General features: G+C 51.8%; 1 protein-coding gene, 1 long non-coding RNA gene and 1 other non-coding gene across 4 annotated transcripts in view; 1 reads left to right on the forward strand and 2 right to left on the reverse strand.

Moving 5' to 3' along the window:
* Window positions 1–9,040, reverse strand: part of LOC119468152 — a 31,406-nt gene extending 22,366 nt beyond the window's left edge. The window contains exons 1-3 of the long non-coding RNA XR_005196790.1: window positions 8,886–9,040; window positions 8,141–8,224; window positions 321–404 (exon numbers count right to left, since the gene is read on the reverse strand). This is a non-coding gene — a long non-coding RNA (uncharacterized LOC119468152). The remainder of the gene's footprint in view (window positions 1–320; window positions 405–8,140; window positions 8,225–8,885) is intronic.
* On the forward strand, window positions 6,884–7,047 carry LOC119468157. Its single transcript, XR_005196797.1, has one exon. It is a non-coding gene; the product is annotated as a U1 spliceosomal RNA (small nuclear RNA).
* A 2,782-nt stretch (window positions 9,041–11,822) lies between the features above and the next one.
* The window catches only part of RBPMS2 (RNA binding protein, mRNA processing factor 2), a 36,922-nt gene continuing 23,805 nt past the window's right edge, over window positions 11,823–24,939 (reverse strand). Inside the window, exons 2-8 of one of the 2 annotated variants that reach the window (XM_017508078.2) lie at window positions 23,286–23,363; window positions 22,666–22,704; window positions 21,733–21,795; window positions 21,309–21,459; window positions 20,716–20,864; window positions 13,176–13,245; window positions 11,823–12,920 (exon numbers count right to left, since the gene is read on the reverse strand). In XM_017508078.2, coding sequence (XP_017363567.1) covers window positions 13,183–13,245; window positions 20,716–20,864; window positions 21,309–21,459; window positions 21,733–21,795; window positions 22,666–22,704; window positions 23,286–23,363 — 543 coding nt within the window. In that variant the 3' untranslated portion in view covers window positions 11,823–12,920; window positions 13,176–13,182. The remainder of the gene's footprint in view (window positions 12,921–13,175; window positions 13,246–20,715; window positions 20,865–21,308; window positions 21,460–21,732; window positions 21,796–22,665; window positions 22,705–23,285; window positions 23,364–24,939) is intronic. The other variant, XM_037731206.1, reaches the window with a different exon arrangement.

A 24,939-nucleotide genomic window follows, 5' to 3' on the forward strand; every position in this document is an offset into this window, starting at 1 on the left:
AAAAAAAAAAATTAGCTGGGCATGGTTGTGTGTGCCTGTAGTCCCAGCTACTAGAGAGACTGAGACAGGAGAATCACTTGAACCTAGGAGGCGGACGTTGCAGTGAGCCAAGATCACGCCACTGCACTCCAGTCTAGCCTGTCGCCTAGGTGAGGCAACAGAGCAAGATTCTGTCTCAACAACAAAAAAAATTAAAACACATATATCATATATGAAATGTTAGAATACCATATATATCATATATTCTGATATATACTATGTTATATTATATACATTATACACACACACACACACACACACACACACACACACACGCACACACCAGGACAGGTCCACCAGACATCCAGTGCTTGAATCGCTTCCCGAGGACCACCACTAAGCATCATCAGCATATACTCGAAGACCTACGGGCACAGGAAAGTCATTGCCTGCTTATAATCCCAGCACTGTGAGAAGACAAGGCGGGTGGATCACTTGAGCCAGGAGTTTGAGACCAACCTGGGCCTGGACCTTGTCTCTTCAAAAAATGTTTTAAAGTATTAGCCAGGCATGGTGGTGCACACCTGTAGTCCCAGCTAATTGGGAGGCGGAGGCAGGAAGATCACCTGAGCTCAGGATTGAGGCTGCAGTGAGCCGACTGGGCTGCTGCACTCCAGCGTGGGTGACACAGCAAGACCCTGTCTCAAAAAAAAAAGTGAAGTAGCCATTCCCAGGCATGTGTTAGGTATCACAAAGACCCTGGACTGTGCTGGTGAGTGACAATGGCAGGAGCTATGTCCTGAAAGAACGTCCAGTCTGTGCAGGCATCAGCAAGGTTTGCAGACAAGACAGTGCCTGGCAGTGCTGCCAGCAGAGTGACCCCTGAGAAAAGTACACTGGGAGGGGGTCTCTCCCTGCCATTCCCATGGGTAAAATCTACCAGACATGAGAAATGAGGAATGTAATTCCTGAAAACATCCATCGTGGGTGCTAAGCTTTGTTACTATGGCATCCAGGAGTTTCATCAGGGAGATGGAAGCGACTTGCTTTCCGATGATAGTCGGGACACCTGAGTTTTGTGTGAAGCCTGCATAACCAGATAAGTTTGGTGCCTCTCTCTGCTTCTGAGGGCTGAAGTTTCTCCATCTGTAAACCGAGGGGACTGGACCAAATCTCTCTGGGCCTAATATTCACTTTTGTATCCCCAGTGCCAGCAGAGTGACTACTAGCATACAAGTATGTACAAATGTAGGACGCACCCCATGTTTCTGTTTGTTTGTGACCGACTACCTGACTGCCTCTGAGAACAGAGGCGCCCATAGAGTTCGGAATAAATGGCCCCAGGCAGAGGTTAATCCCAGAAGATCAAAAGGGAAAAAATACAGATGAGGCTTATGAGGATTTTCACCCACAAGAGGGCGCCCCAGGATCACGCGACCCTGCCAGCTCCCAGAGGAAGGAGGCCGTGCCAGAGGCACCTACCTGCCTAGTGCTGTCTTAAGGTGAGCAGAAGCCTCACCTTGGTCACCACTGGGCCAAGACAAGGGGCCTGAGATGTAAACAAAGGTGGGCATAGGAGGGGAGACCAAAGAAAGAAAGGGACTTGCTGGGGCCACAGAGCATGCCTACAAATACATCAGAAAAGGGGGACCCAGAATGAGACCCAGGTGGGTCCAGTTTCCATTACCTTGAAGATTAAGGCAATGCCTGATCTAGTAGAGAGGGGAAGCCGCTCTGTAGAACAAGGGAGATGACGGTGGTTAGCAAATGTCTCCCATCACCAGGAAGAAGGGACCAGAAGCCAGGTGGGGTGTATCCTGAATGTGTGGCACTGGCCATCGGCCCATATGCTCTACAGAACCACCGAAGGAAGTTCTCAAAGCTGCGAAAGTAGCGTCTGGGCACGATTCTCCTGGCAGCTGTAGACAGGAGAGATTTCAGCACGTTGGCCCTGGGGAAGCACACACGAATGGATACTCAGCAATGTGGCCTTTGGGGAGAACCCTGGAGAAGGCCACCGCTCCAAAAGGAGGTGGCCTTTGCTTCTCCCACCCCCGTCCCTCCCAGCCCCTCTCCCTCCAAGACTTTCTGGAGACACAAGTTAGTTTTTAAGATGCACACGCCTGCTTTCAGGAATGGGAACCTGGGGCTGGAGAGAGAAACAGGCCCATCTGAGAAGCCTCTCATCTAAGAGACCACCTTCAGCAGGGGACAGAGCCTGAGGGCGTCCTGCTCTGTGGGGGGCTGACGGCCCCACAGGGTCATGGGCTGTGCCTTATGCTGTGCTGAGGCACAGGATCCGAGAAATAAAGAGACAGGACACAGAAGCACAAGGAAAACACAGCTGGGCTCGAGGGGCCACGCCACCTATGAGCAGAGTCAGGCGAGGCCAGCTGCATTTCCTCAGCACAGCATAAGGCACACCCCACGACCCTGTGGGCCTTCAGCCCTACAGCTCTGGAAGCTGCAGTCACCCTAAGGTAGGAGATGGGGCATGTCCCTCTGTGTGCAGCTCATGCAGTTCTGAGAGGCCAAGCACAGAACCACAATACCATGGGGTCCAGAGCACTGCTCTGGACCAGTGGGGAAAGGCAGGCAGCAGCCGGCATCTGGGTAAAGAGGGAAGCGGCAGTTCAGAATCACCAATAACCCCCAGCTTTCTGTTTGAGAAGCTCCACAGCCCAGACTCCCACACTCGAGGCTGTGCATCCCCTGAAAACAGAAACAGTGCCTCATCCTCCACTCCAGCACTAAACACAGGCTCAGCAAAGGGCAGGTGCACCACAGTGTTTGCTGAAAACAATGACTGGACCAGGGAGAATGCAAGGGTCAGTCAGCATGGTCCTTTCTGCTTGGGGGCAGGAGCCCAGAGCTCTTGGCTCTGGCTCAGCTCATCAGGATCAAACATGACCATGGCACCTTTCTGAACTTGGACCTCCTGTCTGTGGGATGGAGATGATCCTTCCCAAGCAGCCTTCCCAGGGCAGCTTCTAGGATCAGGGCAGAGTCTCCTTGTAGCAGCAGCCTGTGAACTTAGCTCTCTCCTTCTCTCTTATTCCACTTGGTGATGGTAAGTGATTGAGAACAAACTCAATTCACCTTGATGAATAAAAACTACTCATTCAGGCAGCATTGTGAGGATGTAGCTGCTCACAAACTCGGAAGTGATAAATTTAGATATAGGCAGCTGATATTGGCACAAGTATAATCCAGTTTGGCCAAATGAGGAAGCAAGTCTACCTTGAGAGATTTCTAGGCTCTGCTCACCCTTGTCCAGGTTTTTGAAAGTTTTTTCCCTCTCACATATTCAAATAGTTGGAGGGTTTTTCTGTTTGATGGTTTTTATTTTTGTTTTCGGCCTATTTCTTAACCAGGCTACTATTCGATGGTTTTTATTATTTATTTGTTTGTGAGATGGAGTCTCCCTCTGTCACCCAGGCTGGAGTACAGTGGCACAATCTTGGCTCACTGCAACTTCCACCTCCCAGGTTCAAGCAATTCTCATGCCTCAGCCTCCCAAGTAGCTGGGATTACAGGCATATGCCACCACACCCAGCTAATTTTGTCCTTTTAGTAGAGACAGGGTTTCACCATGTTGGCCAGGCCAGTGTCAAACTCCCGACCTCAGGTGATGCACCCACCTTGGCCTCCCAAAGTGCTGGGATTACAGGCATGAGCCACTGCGCCCAGCCAGGTTATTGTTTGTTTTCAGCCTATTTCATAACCAGGCTACTAGAGCAATCTGGGCGGACTGGCTCTTCCTCCTGCCCAGGCTGGCCTCTCTGGTCCCCATGAGCTTCTCCAGAGTTGGAGGAACCTGGGTCTTTGTGGGACCCCGGGACCCAGAATCACAGTGAGCCATTTCACTCTGCCTGGGGAACTAGAAAACCAGGTAACTAAGCCTTCTGCTTTGGTGAAGCCTTTTTTTTTTTTTTTTTTTTTCCCGAGACGGAGTTTTTGCTTCTGTCGCCCAGGCTGGAGTGCATTGGTGCAATCTCAGCTCACTGCAACGTCCGCCTCTTGGGTTCAAGCAATTCTTCTGCCTCAGAAGTAGCTTCTGAGTAACTGGGACTACAGGTGCACGCCACCACACCCAGCTAATTTTTGTATTTTTAGTAGAGACAGGGTTTCACCAATTTTTGTATTTTTAGTAGAGCCAGGGTTTCACCAATTGGCCAGGCTGGTCTCAAACTTCTGACCTTGTGATCTGTCCGCCTTAGCCTCCCAAAGTGCTGGGATTACAGGCATGAGCCACCACGCCCAGCCTTTTTATTTTTAAGAAAGAAAGTAGCTCCTATGATCCAGAAATGAGGTGATGGGCATCCACTGGGAGGTGTGTCTGGGAATGGTGAGCCACACTGCAACCTCGGCAAGTAACCCTAGCTGCCTTCCTGAACCTCTAAACCTGGATGCCAGATTAAGATCACAACCTCCACTTCTCCACTAGCCAAAACCGATAGTTTTTGGCACTCCACCCTGCCCTCTGGTGGCCTCTGGAAGCATTGCTGGTTCTTCCTCAGAAGAGGTAGGATCGATGTGGGTGAGGGCAAGATTCTCAGATAATGCAGCCTTTGGGCCTGGCTCTCTGATGGCTATTGAAAAAACAAAAGGAAACAAAGGAAGAGAGGAAGAGGTCACACCTATGGGTTGGGCCTAACTGTGCACTTGGCAGTTTTTGTCCCCAGAGTTTCTGCACAGAGTGAAAACTAGGAATCTTTGACCTGAAGTTGCAAAGTAATAAGCACATGGGCCATAGTATAGCCCATGAAATGGCTTGATATGGTTTGGTTAGTTACCAGCATCCAAAATCAGGACTTTTTACATTAAAATCTGAATGTCCAATTTCTGTTAAAAAATCAAAACATGAAGCCACAAAGGGCCCCCCACCTTGCTGAGCAGCAGCTGGCTGGGACCAAGAGGTAGCCACTGCCCCCTCCTCCTGTCACCCAGTCACCCAGCCTGCCTCCCCCAGTCTCCTCACTTCCTGCAGAGCAGGAGTTTCCAACTCTTGACTAAGTCCAGCACTTCATGGTGGACAGCGGGGTCAAAAAATATCAGAATAGGGCACAGCACACTGGCTCGTGCCTGTACTTCAGCACTCTGGGAGGCCGAGGCAGGCAGATCACCTGAGGTCAGAAGTTCCAGACCAGCCTGGCCAATGTGGTGAAACCCCCTCTCCACTGAAAATACAAAAATCACCCAGGCATGGTGGCAGCCACCTGTAATCCTAGCTACTCGGAAGGCTGAGGCAGGAGAGTCACTTGAACCCAGGAGGCGGAGATTGCAGTGAGCGAAGATCACACCATTGCACTCCAGCCTGAGACAAAGTGAGCTCCCTCTCAAAAAGAAAAGAAAAGAAACTGGCTGGGCACAGTGGCTCATGCCTATAATTCCAGCACTTTGGGAGGCCAAGGCGGGCAGATCACTTGAGGTCAGGAGACTGAGACCAGCCTGGCCAACATGATGAAACCCCATCTCTACTAAAAATACAAAAAAAAAAANAGACAGAGTCTCACTCTGTTGCCCAGGCTAGAGTGCAGTGGCGCCATGATCTGGGCTCACTGCAACCTCTGCCTCTAGGTTCAAGTGATTCTCCTGCCTCAGCCTCCCTAGTATCTGGGATTACAGTCACACCTCACCATGCCTGACTAATTTTTCCATTTTTAGTACAGACAGGGTTTTGCCCTGTTGGCCAAGCTGCCACCACGCTCAGCCAACTCCTCTCTGTTATGTCAGCAGGCTTGAATGGCAATCATGGGAGACAACAAATGTATATATTATAAACTCTGAAGAAGTGTATGATTACAACTACTGTCAGAACTATGAAGCCCTAAGTGGTTTGATAAAAAGGCTAGAAAGCTGGGCATGGTGGCTCATGCCTGTAATCCTAGCACTTTGGGAGGCTGAGGTGGGCAGATCATTTGAGGTCAGGAGTTTGAGACCAGCCCAAGATGGCAAAACCCTGACGATACTAAAAATACAAAAATCAGGTGGGCATAGTGGCACATACCTATAATCCTAGCTACTCAGGAGGCTGAGGTGGAGGTTCCACTAAGCCGAGATCATGACACTGCAATCCAGCCTGGGGGACAGAATGAGACTCTGCCTGGGGAAAAAAAAGCTAGAGTAGACTCAGTGCCAAAAGCCAGTGGCTCTGGGATCTTGCGTGTGTTCTACTAGACTTCTGGGCCCCACCCCTTCCTTTCACCTCTCTCCCAGGCAAAACATGGGGTTAAAAATCTTTCAATGGGCCAGGCGAGATGGCTCATACCTGTAATCCCAGCACTTTGGGAGGCCAAAATGGGTGGATCACCCAAGGTCAGAAGTTAAAGACCAGCCTGGACAACATGGTGAAACGCCATCTCTATTAAAAATACAAAACATTAGCTGGGTGTGGTGGCAGGTGCCTGTAATCCCAACTACTCAGGAAGCTGAGGCAGGAGAATCGCTTTAACCTGGGAGGCAGAGGTTGCAGAGATCCAAGATGGCACCAATGCACTCCAGCCCAAGTAACAGAGCCAGACTGTCTCAAAAAAAAAAAAAAAAAAAAAAAAACTTTCAATGGGGTTGGGTGCGGTGTCTCACGCCTGTAATCAAAGAACTTGGGAGGCTGAGGTGGGGGGATCACAAGGTCAGGAGTTCAAGACCAGCCTGGCCAACATGGTGAAATCCCGTATCTACTAAAAATACAAAAATTAGCCGGGCATGGTGGCGTGTACCTGTAGTCCTAGCTACTCAGGAGGCTGAGGCAGAAGAATTGCTTGAACCCAGGAGACGGAGGTTGCAGTCAGCCAAGATTGTGCCACTGCACTCCAGCCTGGGTGACACAGTAAGACTCTGACTCAAAAAAAAAATTTTTTTCAATGACTGTTAATCCAATGAACAACCAGTCAAGGAGTACATCATACTTACCTGACAGCGGAGATACCATGATCATGAAGGTGGTTTTCCCAGGGCGAGGCTTATCCATTGCACTTTGGATGTGCTGACCTGTGCGATTTCCCCAGATGTGGGAAACTCGACTGCATAATTTGTGGTAGTGGGGGACTGCATTCGCGCTTTCCCCTGGCGGGGGGGAAAAAAAAAGAGGAGTGCATCAATTGGAATCAACTCAATTTCACTGCTTGTTACGAATGAGTGAAATAGTATCTTTTTAATATAACCACTGGCCAGGCGTGGTGGCTCATGCCTGTAATCCCAACACTTTGAGAAACTGAGGCAAGGGGATCACTTGAGTCCAAGGTTCGAGACCAACCCTAATCCCTGGGTTAAAGGCCACATGGAGAAATCTTGTGTCCACTAAAAATATAAAAATTAGCCAGGCGTGGTGGTGGGTGCCTATAATTCCAGCTACTTGGGAGGCTGAGGCAGGGAGAATTGCTTGAACCCGGGAGGCGGAGGTTGCAGTGAGCTAAGATTGCGCCACTGCACTCCAACCTGGGCAGCAGAGTGAGACTCTGTCTCAAAAATAAAGCAAGAATGAAAAATAACCATAGAAAACATTTAGGGAGTACCTACTATGTGTTAGGCACATTTTTGTGTCATAACACAACCAATGTTATTATGTTATCATTAAAACTCATAACCTGATGAGGGAAGGAAACATAGTCACAAAGAAACACACACTCCGAGGAAAGGCCTGGGCTTTTCTGGGATGAGACAGCCATTCCTATCTCTTAAGCTCCTCCTACTCAACGGCTGCATTTTCTCTGCTACAGACAGAAATGCAGATCCACTGTCCTGGTTCTTGCATAAGCTGAGAGCCAGATGTGTCCTGCAGGTCCAACAACCCTGTCACTGGGTTGAAGACCAGACTACACAAGGCTAAGCTGAAGCTAGCTGGGTCACTAAGGGATTCTCTTTGTCCCTTAACCAGGGAGTAAGACCCAGTGTCCCAGGGAAGATCAGGTCATGTTTAGACCAAGACAGAAGACGAGAGTATGTACGGCATGCCAAGAAGAGGTGTGCAGCCAGCAGGCCTGAGCCATAACCACGGCTCTAGCACTGCAGGGAGAGGCTTCCAAGCCTGTGGGTAAGGCGTCTGCTGCCTGCCTAACCTGTGCGGTGCTGGACTGACTGGAAGGCAGGAGACACCAGTGGGGCATGCATTGGCCACTGTCTCCAAAACAACAAAGGGCTGGCTTTAGGGCAAACCACTCACCTCTGTGCTTCACCGTCTCCATCTGTGAAAGGGAGAGCTGGGTGGACTCAATGCCAACGTCCAATCCTGGTTTCCTGGGGTCATCTGAAGGGCCCCTCAGAAGAACAGATTTAAGGTGGCTGGAAGGTCATGAAGACAATGGCCAAGGGTACCTGACCTCCCTCCAAACTCCTGCAGAGGTTCCTACTCCCTCATCCCAACCAGAGACCAGGGAGCTGGGGGTGATGGTCAAGGAGGTAGGGGAAGGGGAATGGAATGGACCCGCACCACATGCCCCTTTCCAGGCCGCCCTGGAAAGCTGCCAAGACAGTGATCCTGTCCAGCCTTGCTCTCCTTGCTCCTGGAGCCCCTCCTCTGCCTGAGAGCAGGCATTGGGACAGGGCCTGCCCTCCTACGGGGCCACCTGGGTGGAGGCTGGCGCAGAAGATGTGAGGTAGGGCAGGCCCTCAGCTGACTGGGGCGGCTCTGCTCCCTCCTCCTCAGACCTTTGCAGGAGTCTTTATCCTCCCATTTTCCACCTTTCCCTTCCACGGTCCCCTTCTGGCACTTTCCCTACTTCCCTCCTCTGAGGGACTCAGCCTGGTTTCTCAGGGATATTTGCCTTCTGACAAAAAAACTCAAGATCCAAAGGCTTTATTCCAGATCTCAGGAAATGGAGTTCTGCAGGGCACATGCAGGCAGGACAGGGTGGGGTAGAACAGTGGGCATGAGGGAGGCCTGGATCCCTCCCGCCCCTGCTCCAGACCTCCGGATCACCAAGATGCATCATCGTGTCAGGCCACACAGCCTAGAACCTGGGAACCTGCCTGGGAAAGCTCCAAAATAAGTCACATCCATCCCTTAAAATCGCTGGGCATCATGGCTCATGCCTGTAATACCAGCACTTTGGGAGGCTGAGGCAGGTGGATCACTTGAGCCCAAAAGTTTGAGACCAGTCTGGCCAACATGGTGAAACCCCTGGGTCTCTACAAAAAAATACATAAATTAGCCAGGCATGGTGGTGTGTGCCTGTGGTCCCAGCTACTACTCTGGAGGCTGAGGTAGGAGGATTAATTGAGCCCAGGAGGCAGAGGTTGCAATGAACCATGATCACACCATTGCACTCCAGAGTAGCAGAGAGAGACCCTGTCTCCAAAAAAATAAAAAAGAAAAGAAAAAATGGTGGCTAGGCAGCAGCACCCAAGGATGGTCCAGCCAGGGTGACAAGCGCCATCTCTTTTGCTCTAGCCAGGGCATGGGGGGAGCAGGGGCTTCCCAGTGGCTCACGAGCATCTGTTTAGTACTAGCCTCACTAGTCTGCTTGTGGGGAGGGGGTTACATGGAAACACAGCCTTTTCTGCCAACAGGGAGATTTCATCGTTGCTGGGAAGGGACCCCCAAACCAAAAAGAACCCTGGTGGGGGTCAGGCATCGTGGCTCACACCTGTAATCCTAGCACTTTGGGAGGCCAAGGCAGGCAAATCACCTGAGGATAGGAGTTCAAGACCAACCTAACCAACATAGAGAAACCCCATCTCTATTAAAAATACAAAATTAGCCAGGTGTGGTGGCGCATGCCTATAATCCCAGCTACTCGGGAGGCTGAGACAGGAGAATCGCTTGAACCTGGGAGGTGGAGTTTATGGTGAGCCGAGATCCCAACGTTGCACTCCAGCCTGGGCAACAAGAGTGAAACTCCGTCTCAAAAGGAACAAAAATTAGCTGGGTATGGTGGCGCATGCCTGTACTCGAGAGGCTGAGGCAGAAGAATGGCTTGAACCCAGGAGGAAGAGGTTGTAGTGAGCAGAGATCATGTCACTGCACTCCAGCCTGGGCAACAGAGAGAGACCCCATCATCTCAGGGTGCAGGGGCTGGGGGAAGAACCCTGGTGGTTCCGGATGCCTAACTCCCTTTCAGAAGGGAAATAACACTTTTACCTGCAATCAGCGATCAGGACTCAACACCTCTGGGAAGAACGATATGCTTTCTGGAAAGAGCTCAGGACAGGGAATCAGGAAACAGCTGCTTCTGACCCCAGCCAGGGAGCCCTGAACTACTGGAGGCTCCTCAACCCACGTTCAGTCCAAACGTGACTGTCCACTAAGGCCTTTCTGCAGAGGCCGCACCCCGAGAAATGCCCCCAGTCCTGCTGAGAGCGCCCTCTAGAATGGCTGCAGGCCTCTCCTTCCCCAGCTCCTCCTCGCAGAACCAAGCCTGGGCCCTGCTCGCCAAAGCGTGAAGGAGGCCCCCCAGGGAAGCCGCAGGCGCAGGGGCCTTTAAATTATGGAGCAGCTGTCTTAGCCCCTCTCAGAAAGGCCCGGGCGCCCTCGCTAAATAATTCACAACCTCAGGAAGACCCAGTGGTTCCTGACACAGACGAAGTAGGTCAGACCTCGGCTTGGCCCTGGGTGGGGGCCGCAGGGCTCAGAGCAGCTTCCCCAGTGGCACAGGCAGGGGCTGAAGGCTGGGCGGCTTTGCCAGCTGGTCCAATACTGTATCGAGGCAAAGAGCACAGCTCGGGAGACGAGTAACCTCCGACTCCTCCAGGCAGTCACACAGCCTCCCTCTGAGGTCCAGGTAACTTACCCACGGTTGCTTGCAGGGCCTGCTCCCGGCCAGGCTCCTCCTCCTCCTCCCTCACAGAAGCTGGGCCACACATGTCGCCAGCTGACACATTCACTAGCAGTGCCATCTTAGACCCAAGCCGACCAGCGCAGGACTGGGATTCAGGAGAGGGGTGAAGGTGGGGAGTGGTCACCCAAGGGGCAAGTGAGGAAGTGACCAGAGCCAGCCACAGCCACTTTAGTTTGACTCAGAGCAAGGCTGGGGCAACATCTACTGGGAGGGGGGTTCTGGGGCCCCTACCACCCCCCTTTTCCAGCCACGGCTTTGGGTCTCAGATGGGGTGGGGTGCAGGGTAGCTCTCCTAGGAGTGGATTTAAAAAAACAAACCGTTAAACCCTGAGTTCAGCGCACCAGCCCTCCAGTAAGAGCTGGAAAGGATTTCAAGCCACAACTTCACAGACAAGGAACCTGAGACCCCAAGTCACGAAAGGGAAGCCTCAGGGCCACGGCAGGCATTCCAGCTGGGCTCTGGGCACTGCACAGCCTCCCTGACCCTCACACCCATCTGCTCCTCCTGCTCAATCAGAGGAATCAGAGTTGCAGCCTGTAGACTACAGGGCAGATGAGGTTAGCCCCTTCTGGGCAAAATTCCAGGTCCCAGCCTTCCCTCCAGCATAGCCTCGCAAAGGACAGACGCCACCTGGCAGAGCCCAACAGCCCAAACCTCGGTCCTCTTGTACTAGAGCGAGGCTGGAAAAGACCACAGGCTGAGAAGGGTCAAGCTGAATGGGTCACAGCGCACCTAGAAAAGGAAGGTCCCACTGGGGGCCTTCTCTGGGTGCAGGGAGTCTCTCCCTACCCTGACAGCCTGGAAGTAAGAAAGTGAAACCCCAGCTGCTGGGCCCTTGGGCAAGTCACGTCCCCTAGGACTTTGTTTCTCAAGCTTACAAAAGAGGGAGGCAGAGGCAGGAGAGGCTAAGCGAGCCCCAGGGTCCTCTCCACCTTTACAGTCACAAGCCAGCTGCCAGCAGGCCAGGCCCACCTCACTTCCTTCCCCTAACTCCACATCTCTCCGGCACTGCCTTCCCAACGGCAGACTGCATCCTATGGAAGGGGGAAGCAAAGGCCAGAGAGCAGTCATCTTGATTTTGTTTTATTTTGCATTTCATATATTATCCAGTTTCACATTCTCACAGGATCAGCAATGACAACAGCCACCTCGGCTCCCGACTCTGAAATGGCCAGACGGTCACAGCTGTGGCTGACAGTAAAGCACTGATATGCTCAAAACAAAAAACATTGCACAATGTTTCCTTCATTTCATTTTCTTAAACAAATGCCTGACACAAAGGCTTACTGCTGAAGAATGGAAACCCTTTTCTTCTTCATGCCTCAAACTAAACATTAAACTTATCTGACAGGGCGAACGAGGTCTCTTTAATAATTAATGGTACACACATGAAAAATCCTTTATGATGCATAAATATTTTGTTACACAGGGTACAAAAATACTTTTCACGGTTTGGTTGGTTTCGAGGTTTGGAAGAAACGCGGAGCAGCGGCGGGCGGGGTGCGTTGTGGAGAGGTGAACAGGATGGGCAGAGGAGGCTGGTCCAAGAAGACAGCAACAGAGGAGGAGTCCAGTGTGAAATGAAAAAGCAAACCCCATCTATCTGTTGGGTGGAGGTGGGAGCTGAGCCTGGAAGCGCATGGGGCCACAGGGCTCCGGGCCTCCCTGAAGCGGGGTGGGTGCAGGGGCAGGGTGAGGAGGGGCCAGGCACATGAACCACTGGGGGCCAGGACCTGTCGCTATGGTGACAGTGTGAGAACAAACTGTACACTCACATATACACAAGTGTAAGTGTCTTCATTCATGCCAGAAAACATGCAAAATTAAACGCCTCGCTTCCTCGAGGAGGAGCTACAGAAGCAAGTTTGGGCGGGAGGTCAGGCCTTGCTGGGTCCCAGTGAGGCCTCTGAGCTCGGTCTGGATGCCCCAGCAAGAAGGTCCCTAAATCCTCCTGGGAGGCATTGGAGAAAGGCTTGAGGGTGCAGAACAGGGCTGAGGAAGGGGAGGGAGGGGAACAGGAAGCAGTCCACTGAATCAGGCTTAGGATTCACAGTCTCTGGAGGGCAGCAGCAGCTCTGTACAGGCCACCCGGGGGCGGTGGGAGCTCAGGGCGCCTGTCCCAGCACCACATTAGATTCCCAGAACCAACTCCCCGGTGACCAGACCTGGAGGGAGGGAGAGAGGCAGCCATGAGCAGAGGCGCGGCACTGGAGCCAAAGCCAGGCCTTCCTTTGGTGAGGGGCTGTACAAGTGGATGGCCTGCAGTCACAGACAGAAGGAAAAACCAGCCTGACGCACCCGTGACCAAGCTCTGGGCTTGGCTAAGCTCTCGAGACCCGGGCAGAGGGAGGAACTCCAGCCCTGCAGGGAGCCGGAGTTGAGGAGGACACTTGTCCTGGGCCTCCGGGGCCAACACTTACTGAAGAACTAACAGAACTGACGGTACTTCCATCCTTGCTGGGTGGTGTCAGAGGAAGGGTACCAGCGCACCTGCAAGAGAAGCCAATGTCAGGAAGCCAGCTGTGCACCCCTTCACTCAAGAGGAAACCTGGGAACCATGGCCGTCGGTGTCCCCACTGGTGTCCTAGTTCTGTCACTGACTGGCAGATGTTGGGCCAGTTACTCACCTTTTTTTTTTTTTTTTTTTTGAGACGGAGTTTCGCTCTTGTTACCCAGGCTGGAGTGCAATGGCGTGATCTCAGCTCACCACAACCTCCGCCTCCTGGGTTCAGGCAATTCTCCTGCCTCAGCCTCCTGAGCAGCTGGGATTACAGGCAGGCGCCACCATGCCCAGCTAATTTTTTGTATTTTTAGTAGAGACGGGGTTTCACCATGTTGACCAGGATGGTCTCGATCTCTTGACCTCAGGTGATCCACCAACCTCGGCCTCCCAAAGTACTGGGATTACAGGCGTGAGCCACCGCGCAAGGCAGTTACTCACCTTTAAGCATGTTTCTCCATTGGGAAAGTGAGAGAGCACTGCCTGATGTGCCTCCTCTGCAGGACACCAGTTCCAGCAAGAGAAGGTCACGCAGGAGGCATCTCATACCCCACTAAGCCCAATTCAAATGGGCCACGCTATGCTGGCAGGAGTCCTGGCAGCCGTGGGCAGTGGTGCTAGCAACCCACCCTTCCCCTTTACTGATAGACCACGGAATTCTAACGTTAGGAAGAGAATGAGCCTCGTACATTTTTTGTTTGACTTCTTTGAGTCTCAGTGTCCTCACCCAGCTATAGGACAGAAATTAAAAAGTCATAGTGGTTGTGAGGATCAGGTAAGACAGGATGTAAAGATACAGTAAGGCCGGGTGCGGTGGCTCACGCCTATAATCACAGCACTTTGGGAGGCCAAGGTAGGAGGATCACGAGGTTAGGAGTTCAAGGCCAGTCTGAGCAACATGGTGAAATTCCATCTTTACTAAAAATACAAAAAGAATTAGCCGGGTGTAGTGGTGTGCACCTATAATCTCAACTACTCAGGAAGCTGAGGTAGGAGAAGTACTTGAACCCAGGAGGCGGAGGTTGAAGTAAGCTGAGATCATGCCACTACACTCCATCCTAGGTGACATAGGGAGACTCCATCTCAAAAAAAAAAGATACAGTAAAGACCGGGTGCAGTGGCACACACCTGTAATCCCAACACTTCGGGAAGCTGAAGAGGGAGGATCACATGAGGCCCAGGAGTTCAAGACCAACCTGGGCAACATTAGTGAGACCCTGTCTCTATTAAACAACACAAAACCCATGTAGACCCCAAGGGTAGGGCTCTCCAATGTTGGTCCTGATTCTTCAGAGAAGCCATGGATGAGACCCAGCCGAGGCTCCCTTGTTTTGACCTTTCCAGCCCTGCTGTGCCTGCCCTCCATTACAAGCTCCTTAAGTCTAGAAGTCTGCAAACTCAGGTGGGTGGAAGCTATCTGAGATCATCCTCACCAGTGCCTGGAAGCTGCCTAAGCCCTGGCACTTGCCAGAAGGCCCCACAGAGCAGTCACCCCAAAGCTGGGTTCCCAGAAACTGGTCAAGAAAATGGCACACTCCCTCCTCCCCATGGGCTGATCATCTCGAAGAGAAGTATGCTGACTGCCAAGACCTCAGGGAAGGCCACCTGCCCCAGTTATGCACAGTGAAGCATGTCTGCCTCAGCCTGACCCAGGATCGCCAGGGAAAGGGTGGGGGCAGGACAACACAGGTCCTTGACTTGGGGTCTGGGAATGAGCACCCTGGAAGGGGAGCTGGAGTCCCCACTAGGAAGGGAGGGGGCAGCACACTAGCATGTGGGAGGAAAGGAGTAGAAGCTGGGCCTGCAGACAGCTCCCTTGAGGTTGGAGCAGGCAGACCCAGTTACCCACTTGGCTGCTGGGAACTCCTGCTTCCTGGGTGAGCCATGCCAGGCCATCTCGGGGCTGACAGAAGCTTCCCAAGAACTGGTTCATGTCCCCCACAAATTCTAGGTCCTGTTTTGTACAGGGCAGAATTCCAGCCACCACCTCCTCCCAGGAGCTCAGCAGGAAGCTAGAAGCCTGGCTGGACACTAGAACTTATTCCACAAGAGACGGACACATGAGGAAATCAGCAATGCTGCTACCGAAAAGCTGGTGGTTGGCACCAGCCCAGGGAGCCCCTTAGTGGGCCCAGACCACCGCCCTTCATGTGGCCTCCAGCTGGTGCAGCCCCACAGCAAGAAATGCCTGACGGGCTGGGTGTCCCACAGGGCCAGACAAGGGGACGACAGAGTGGGAGGAGCTCTGGAGGCCTGCAACCCACCCTCTTCCACCACTGGGAATCAGGCCTTGAATGACTGCGTAAGGCCGCCTCCAGAGAATCTGCTGGATCCTGCCTTACCCTCTAGCTACAAGGTGCTGGGACTCCTGCTTCCAAAGCAGCGACTTTCCCTCCAGCCTGAGAGGAGTCACGTGACTCCTTAGGGAGAAAGTAGAGAAAAGCTCCCATTTATGGGCTTGGGTCAGCCGTGCCACTGAAGCAGACAGAACGCACTAGAGTGGCTGTTTTTCCACTTCCTTCGGTTGTCCAGCATAGGGCAGCGGCCTGGGTCCTCTAGAAGCCACACAGTCCCTTCCTGGATTTTTTCTTTCTGCTCCAGCTCAGAAGAGGAGACCCCCAGCAGGGGCTGGGCCAGCAAGACGAGGCACCCGCAGTGTCCTTTCAGGGCCTCCAGCTGTGGACAGGGGGAGCCGGGGCTCCTGAGAGTCCACCCAACAGGCTTCAGAGACTAGGCTCCCAGAGGGCTCCTTCAAAACAAAGAGCAGAGGATGCAAAGGCAACCCTCTCTCAGACCGTGGGACTGACCAGCTGAGAAGATATACCAGAGAGCAAGCAACAGGATGAACCCACACGAGAATAAATATAAGGCCAGGCGCGATGGCTCACGCCTTAATCCCAGCACTCTGGGAGGCAGAGGTGGGGGGATCTCTTGAGCCCAGAAATTTGAGACCGGTATAGCCAACATGACAAAACCCCATCTCTACAAAAAATACAGAAATTAGCTGGGCATGGTAGCACACACCTGTAATCCCAGCAATTTGGGAGGCTGAGGCAGGAGGGTCACGCTTGAGTCCAGGAGATAGAGATTACAAAAAGCTAAGATGACACCACTGCACTCTAGCCTGGGCAATGGAGTGAGACCTTGTCTCAAAAAAAAAAAAAAAAATGCCGGGCGCAGTGGCTCACGCCTATAATCCCAGCACTTTGGGAGGCCGAGGCGGGTGGATCACGAGGTCAAGAGATCGAGACCATCCTGGTCAACACGGTGAAACCCCGTCTCTACTAAAAATACAAAAAATCAGCTGGGCATGGTGCCGCGTGCCTGTAATCCCAGCTACTCGGGAGGCTGAGGCAGGAGAATTGCCTGAACCCAGGAGGCGGAGGTTGCGGTGAGCCGAGATCGCGCCATTGCACTCCAGCCTGGGTAACAAGAGTGAAACTCCATCTCAAAAAAAAAAAAAAAAAAAAAAAAAAAAAAAAAATACGGAAGCCTCACTCATCTGAAATTAAAACAGTATTTAGCCCAGATTGGTAAGTCTACACTTTGACCTTGTCATAGTTCTAGGAATTTATCACAAAGAAAACAAACAGAAGACGTGCCCAGAGAAGTACGCACAAGGACATCCATTGTTGTATAGCTATCAATAGCAAATACTGTGTAAACAAACCAACTTACCATCTACAGGGAGCTGGACACATTTGTGCAATGGTGTACTGGCCAGGCATCCAAAACGTAGAGCTACACTTACTAATATATACATGTATTTTAAAGTCTTAATATTTAAGGTTTTTTCCTTTTTTGAGATGGAGTCTCACTCTGTCACCCAGGCTGGAGAGCAGTGGCACTATGTCAGCTCACCACAACCTCTGCCTACCGGGTTCAAGCAATTCCCCTGCCTCAGCCTCCTGAGTAGCTGGGATGATAGGTGCCTACCACCACACCCGGCTAATTTTTCTGCTTTTTAGTAGAGATGGGGTTTCACCATGTTGGCCAGGCTGGTCTTGAACTCCTGACCTCAGGTGATCTGCCCACCTCGGCCTCCCAAAGTACTGGTATTACAGACATGAGCCACTGCGCCAGGCCCTCTAATATTTAAAAGATTAAATAAGTCATATAATTTTTCTAAGATTCATACATATGGATTTACTTACACACCTGCTCCAAACTACCTATCAAAGTGAAGAATTAAAAGTACAGGTTTTTTGGGGATTGGATGATAAGCCAAAGAGAACTGCGTGTTTTATTTTATAAATAAAGATATGCTAATATAATAATAGCAACTGCTCATGAAGCCTTTTCTATGCACCAGATGCTGTTCTAGGTAGATTTCATATACTAAATTCATTTAATCCTCACAAAAACCCTATGAAGTAGACGCTATTATCATCTCCATTATACAGATAAGAAAATAGAGGCAAGGGAGTTTATGTAACCTTAAGGTCACTCACTGGTAAATGGCTGAACCAGTTTAAGGGGGAGAAAAGAGTCATGGAAGACCCCCATATCCTCAGGTTGGAATGGAAAATGAAATCCAGTCTGGGAGGTCCCTGGGATGCAATAGGACACCGAGAAGTCCTGCTTTCAGGCCACCATTTTTCTATGCTAAATTCCACTGGGCTTGCCATCCACAGTTGCTTTTGTGCCTCACCCTCTTAAAGGGGAAGATTCTATCAAGAAGGTTAGAAGGCCAGGCAAGGTGGCTTCATGCCAAGACAGTGCAGGACTTAACAATCTCCAGGCCCCTCCTGTAGGTCTGGTCTCTGCAGCCACATAGCTATGGAGGCCTGGGCTCAGGTTGGGCTACCGGCAAAGGGCATGCAGCTGCAGTAGAGAATGGAGGGGCACTCGCTTTCATCCCCTTGTCTTTTAGCTGCTACCTCCTCTTGAAGGTACCTCCTTGCCCTCAGGCACAGAAAAACTCAGTCCTTCTGTTGGTCCTTTAGGTTCAGAACAATCCGCTTAAGATCAACTGTATCCATACTTCCTTTATTTAGACACTTTTAACCTCCATCTCTGGGGCAGCACTGTCAGAGGTCAAGGAGTGGGGCTGTTGGAAGGAAAAAATAAATTTTTTTTTTCGAGGCAGAGTTTCACTCTTATTGCCCAAGCTGGAGTGGAATGGCGCGATCTCGGCTCACCACAACCTCTGCCTCCCAGGTTCAAGAGATTCTCCTGCCTCAGCCTCCCAGTAGCTGGGACTACAGGCATGCATCACCACGCTTGGCTAATTTTTTTGTATTTTTAGTACAGACAGGGTTTCACCATGTTGGCCAGGATGGACTCAATCTCCTGACCTCGTGATCCACCCACGTCAGCCTCTGAAAGTGCTGGGATTACAGGCGTGAGCCACTTCGCCCAGCCTGTTTTTACTATGGAGGAAATGGCTGCCCAGAGAGTTTGGGTAACAAGCACAGAACAAATGACTCCCTGGTCTAATCTCTTCCCATTAGCCTGCCTCCCCAAAACACCACTATCCTTTGGGGTGAGTGGCCTCTATCCCAGTCCCTGTCCAAGGAAGGCCAGAAAGCAGGAACTCAGGAACAAAGATGCCTCCAGTCTCAGAGAAGACTAAGGGGACCCATACAATAGTGATATTAAGTAACAATCACGATCACCTGCACTTCCACAGCACTTCCTCCATGCCATCACGCTAACAACACACCTATCAAGTAAGCACTATTATCACTTTACAGAAACACAGAGACAGTAGGTAACACATCCAACATCCCACAGCTGTTGAGAACCAGGATTTGGGCCAGAGTTGGACAGCTGCAGAGTATGGATGAGGTGGGAGAAAACTGTGGGAGGGAAGCCAACAGAGGAAGGAGGCCTGTGGCGTGGAGCTCAGGGCCAGAGAGCAGCGCTACCCCCAGAAGGTTGGGCAGAGGTGCCCTTTCTGATTCATTTGATGAACACATTGTCCCTGGCTCCCAACCTCTGTCACAGGCTAGCAACTCAGAGGATGGGGCAGAACCTCTCCACCTGATCTGCTCTATGCCTCTCATTTTACAGATGGGGACACAGAGGACCAGAGGTGAGGATCATGTAGCTAATTGGTGCCAAAGCTGGGATCAAAAGTGAGGAGCCCGGTGAGGTGGGAGCCTGTGATTCCTTCCAGTGCCTCCCAGGGCCTGGCAGTTAAGCCTGCCCACTTGACCTGAAGCATCAGGTAACTGCCCAGGTCAGAGTAGACAGGATGGGCTTCCCTGCTGCCCACTCTATTCCGGCCACAGAACCCAGTTTGCAGTAAATACCCAACAATTCCCTCCAGGAGAAGGTCTTTACCACCTTCCTTATCCTCTGATCAATTTTCCAGCTATTTGTGGTGCTTGGCTGGAGAAGAGTACCAAGGTTACCTGTGATTCTGCCCTCAGTACAACTGAACGTCGTGAGGCCAAGGAAAGCATGGGTACTCATGCTTTCCTTCCTCTTCCCCTCCTGCTCCCCAGCCAGGTCCCAGCAGCCTTGATTCTCTTCCTCACAGCAGCACAGCACGCCTTGACCGGGCCGCTCTTCCTGGGATCAGCACTCATCACCTGGCTGGTCAGAGGCTGAGGTGGGCTCGAGAGTGCCCTCCAGCCCCTTCCTATGGCTACCTGGCTCCATTCTGTCACTGCCACTGTGAGGCACCATCCCCGCTCCCTGAGAAACACACAGTGGGATGAGACCTCCCCTGCAGTGTGCTACAGTGACCTGCACTTATGGCAGAGTCAGACCAGAGGAAGTGCCTGCATGGCCAGGGGAGGGCCTAACCCCCTGTCTGCCCCTTGGGCACCCAGATCAGCACCCCACACAGAACCCTCCCCGCCCAGCTCTAACAGCCCTGACTCTCCACAGAAGCATTCGCTCCCTGCTTCCTGCCCAGCACAGGTTCACAGTGGACGGTGTCCAGCCTTCATGGAAGCAAGAGCCAATGCTCAGTGAGCTCTCTGGGTGCTCCAGGTTCCATCCTGGCACTCACTGGTCACTTTATCTTGACATCTAACTTTCACAATTCCCTGATGCAGATTATATGATCATTCTCATTTTCCAGATAATTAAAAAAAAAAAAAATCAAGGCACAGCAATCTTTAAGAGCGTGACGAAAGGGACAGGAAGGGGCAGAGGCAAGTGCTCTGGCTGCGGCGACCATACCCAGGTTAGGACTGGAGTCAAGGTCCCATGACCATGGGAGAACACAGTTGGTACCTGGGCAGGAGTGCTCGGGGCTGGAGAACTGCAGCTGGGCTGCCTGGCATCCTCCATGGGAATTTGTGGGTTATCTTCTCCCTTCCTGTCAGATCCTAAAGCCAGGGGCAGGGATACATAGGTCCCTGGGGTCTGGGCTTTCAAACCATCGAGGAAGACAAGAGTTCTGCTGCAGCTCTGAGACAGCAGCATCTGAGCGGCCAGGCAGCACAAAGTCTGGCCAGCTTGGAGCCCTCGTTCTTCACCCTCCCCAACCCTAAGGGGCTTACCTGAGCATGGAGGGCAGCAGCGGCGGCAGTGGCAGCTGGGTAGGTGAACGCCGCATGGGAGATGGCTGGGGTCAGCTCTGTGGTGTACAAAGGGTAGGGGGCCCAGGCCTCTGGGGATGCAGGGATCAGAGCAGCCCCCATCAGGTCATCTACAACAGGAGACAACGGCCTCCATCATCAGAACACTCGCCTCCCCTTCCAAACAGAGAAGGGAACCCAACACTATGGCTGAGCCATACGCCCTACAGTGAGGCCAGGCCACCCCCAACCACTGAGGACCCCGAGACCAGGCAAGGAAGCACGTTACATTGGCCTGTCATGGTGCACATCCCGCCTGCTTCAACAAGTTGTCAGGCAGGCCTCAGCCCGTCTCAAATGAGAAATCAGAGAAGGCTTCAGGGAAGCTAGGAGCCCTGGAAGCTCAGAAGCTCGAGGAAGGCTGTGGGGGAGGGAAGAAAACCAGGTGTCTCAAAAGATGGTGGCCACAGACATTTTAAAAAGCCTCCTGGAAAAGGGGCTTCCCTCTGTAAGAGTCTGCAAGTCTGCCCCGAATGCACCTCCATGAGGCCCTGCCAGCTCGGAGTGCCACTCACAGGGGTCCCGTGCAATGAAGTGTGCTCCTAGGGCGGGATGCATGTTGCTAGGATTTGGAGTCGCCATTAGCTTGCTTTTGGCCATCTTGGTGTTGGCTTTGGCAAACTCTAGCCTCAGGGTCTGTGGGTTCTCAGGATCGAAGCGAATACCCTATATGGGTAGAGAAGAGAAGAGAAAGGCTTACTCTGGAGGACCCAGAGTGTTAATGGCAGTTAAGGGCCCTATAAACAAGCTCACCTGGAAGACTTGCCCACACAGTGGCTAAGGCAGAGGAAAGGCTGCTCAGGCCTTGAGTAATGGTGTTTGGCAGAGACAGTGCCACCAAGGACTCTGCCCAGGGATGGCTGGGAAATAAGCTACATCTGCACACCCATTGCCTAAGAGGTCTGAGGGTCAGAGAAGACCTGTCCTCCTCCTACTCACGTTCAACGCATTCTTGGCTGCTTCTGCTCCTGCCCGGCTGTCAAAGATCACAAAACCAACAGGCTAGTAGGAAAAAGAGAGAACACCCTTACAACTCTCCCAGCATCCCACCCCTCCCTCCAAAACAAAATGAAACAAAGAGTATCACCTATGTGGAAACAGTATTTGTCTTGCTATGAGAAGAGAATACAGAAGGAAAAAAGCCCCCAAAACTCCAGCCCATGTTCACTGGAACAGCAGCTTGATGTGCGCCAAAAGTCCAGTCTCCTTCTCTGGGAACACCCGGTGGGAAGTGACACCAGCAGAGCTTAATCCCACCGAATTAAACATCGCCCTTTTAGTAAGAGTTTTTTTTTTTTTTTTTTACTTTTATTTTTTAAAGACAGGGTTTCACCATGTTGGCCAGGCTGTTCTTGAACTCCTGACCTCAGGTGATCCGCCCACCTTGGCCTCCCATAGTGCTGATACAGGCATGAGCCACCACGCCCAGCCAAAGTATTTTTTTTTTTTAACGCATGCAGATAACTAAAAGTAAGTCTCAGTGTTTTCCACAGCAAGACAGTGGACTGCAATGTACCAAGGGCATGGAAGGCTCCAGGTCAATCAAGGAGCAACAGGTTGAAAACGGCTCCAACTTCATTTTCCAAGGATCAGTCTAGACCCCAAATAGCCCCTGAAGGCTGGCGGGCCTTGGCCTCCTTGTATCAAAAGCTAGAGCTCAGCTACCTGCTCTACTGTCCTCAGCCAGCAGGGCAAGCAGTGGCTTCCAGATTCCTAAGAAGCAGACAGGGAGGACCAGTAGCTGGCCGGTAAAGAAGCGCTGGGACAGCAGGGAGCAAGTCTCTACGGCTGGGTGCCTCTAGATTGGGGAAAGGTTCCAAGCTCAGCAGTCAGTCTGGGCTGGGAGGAAGAAAATCCCAGGAGAGAAATTACCTGTCTCGCGGTGAGCTTGATCAGGGACCCTTCATACCCCTGCAGAGAGAGGTGGCCGTTACTGGGGAAGGTCAGAAGTGTGTGTTGTGCTAACCCAGCACTGCCACCTCATCAGCCCCTTCCCCAGGCATCCCCTGAATCATTCTCACACCCTTCTCCCCGTCAACATCAACCCACCCTGACCTCCACCACTGCCAAGTGTCATCCACCGCCCTGTATTCTGAATCACATGGTCTAGCACGTGGGGTGGGCAGCATGCAGCAGCGCTCATCACTTCAGGCAGAAATTCCCATTTGCTCCACTAACTCGTGACCTGAGAGCATAGACCTTACAAGTTTTCTCATCTGCAAACTGAAAAGGCTACACTGAATCTCAAATATTCTTTATACGATCACATGTGTTTAAAGATTCTCACTGTCTCCATTTAACCAGTGAGGAAGCGGATTCTCAGAAGGCAGCACAGGAATTCACAGAACCAGGAAAGAGGGGTGCAGCTGCCCCCACAGCCTCTATCACACCTTCCCGCATGATCCTGCTGCCTGGCCCCAGCCCAAGATTCACTCCTGCTGCTTCTACAGGGTCCCAGGCTCTACCCAGTGGGTGGCCAGGTCCTGACTCACCTTGAACGGCCGGAAGAGCAAGTACAGTTCTCTGGGTTTAATGTCCACAGGGAGGCCGCTGACAAACAGTGTCCGGACCTGGGGACATAGACCAGTGATCAGGGCCAGGCTGCCCAAGACAAACAGGGATGACAACAGCTCTTCCTTCAGGCAGGCAACTGGGATTCTTCTAAAGCTTCGGGAAGAATTCAGTCTTTCCTGGGCCTCCTTGGACACCGAGGCAAATTAGCAGTTTTACAGCACTGAATTTCTCAAAGCGCTTTCCCTTCTCTGGGTTCATCCCAGGGGCATCATGCAGCTCTGCCAGATGCCTCTGCACACAGACTGAGTCTGCTGGTGAACAGAGGCAGAAAGAAAGCCCTGTTCAATAAGGGTACAAACCCAGCCCAGCATGACTTTTTTTTTTTTTTTTGAGACAGAGTCTCACTCTGTTACCTAGGCTGGAGTGCAGTGGCGTGGTATCAGCTCACTGTAACCTCTGCCTCCCAGGTCCAAGAGATTCTCCTGGCTCAGCCTCCCAGATAGCTGGGATTACAGAGGTACGTCACCACGCCTGGCCAATCAGCATGCCTTTTCAAACCAAAGCCTCCTCTAAGAATTTGAAGAAAGATACAGTGCCTAACCCCCTAAAAATGTACATATAAAAAAATATCTTTTTTTTTTTTTTTATCCATTGTGTTACTGGCCCCTCAGACAAAAAAGTATCTGTTTTTTTAGATGATACCCATGGCGTCCCGGGAGACAATCTCCAGTCTGGTCTGAGGAGAGTCAAAGATATAAAGGAAACAGAGTCCTATGCCCACTAGGCACTGCAGTGATTTCAACAGAGGGCCGGGAACTTTCTCATCCATCTCCTGCTCCTACATGAGATGTGAGCTCTTCAACGGCAAGGAACACCTTGTACTCCTGCCTTCCTCTCTGCTGCTAGCAGGGTGATGGGAGTAAATGTTGACTGAACAGGGGAATGGGTAAGGAGTCAGAACCATTATGCTGAGTTTCAAAGAACAAGCAAGATCTTGCCAGCTTCAGGCTGTGAGTTGGGATTTTTTTTTTGAGACGGAGTCTCACTCTGTCACCCGGGCTAGAGTGTAGCGGTGCAATCTCAGCTCACTGCAACCTCTCCCTCCCCAGTTCAAGTGATTCTCCCACCTCAGCCTCCCAAGTAGCTGGGATTAAAGGCATGCGCCACCATGCCCAGCTAATTTTTTGTGTTTTTAGTAGAGACAGGGTTTCACCACATAGGCCAGGCTGGTCTTGAACTCCTGATCTCAAGTGGGATCTGGCCACCTCAGCTGGACTGATGCTGTGAGTTTCGAGCCTCACCCCCAACATGGTTACAAGCCAGGTCTAAACACCAGGTGTCCATCCTGTGACTGCAGTCACTGCTGCTATTTAAATGCTGCTGGCACCCGAGGCTAAACTAGCAAGCCCTGATCGGCCAAAAATTGTGATGGGGGAAGGGATATTTTCCATAGCTTGGATCCATTAAAACACTTTTTGAAACTGTGGCTTCCTGAATAATGAACAGTATGGCCAGGCGCAGTGGCTTCACATTTTGGGAAGCAGAGGCCAGCGGATCGCTTGAGATCAGGAGTTCAAGATCAGCCTGGCCAGCATGGTGAAACCCCATCTCTAATAAAAATACAAAAATTAG

This window comes from Cebus imitator, unplaced genomic scaffold (assembly GCF_001604975.1).
Source record: "Cebus imitator isolate Cc_AM_T3 unplaced genomic scaffold, Cebus_imitator-1.0 Scaffold386, whole genome shotgun sequence".
NCBI lineage: Eukaryota > Metazoa > Chordata > Mammalia > Primates > Cebidae > Cebus > Cebus imitator.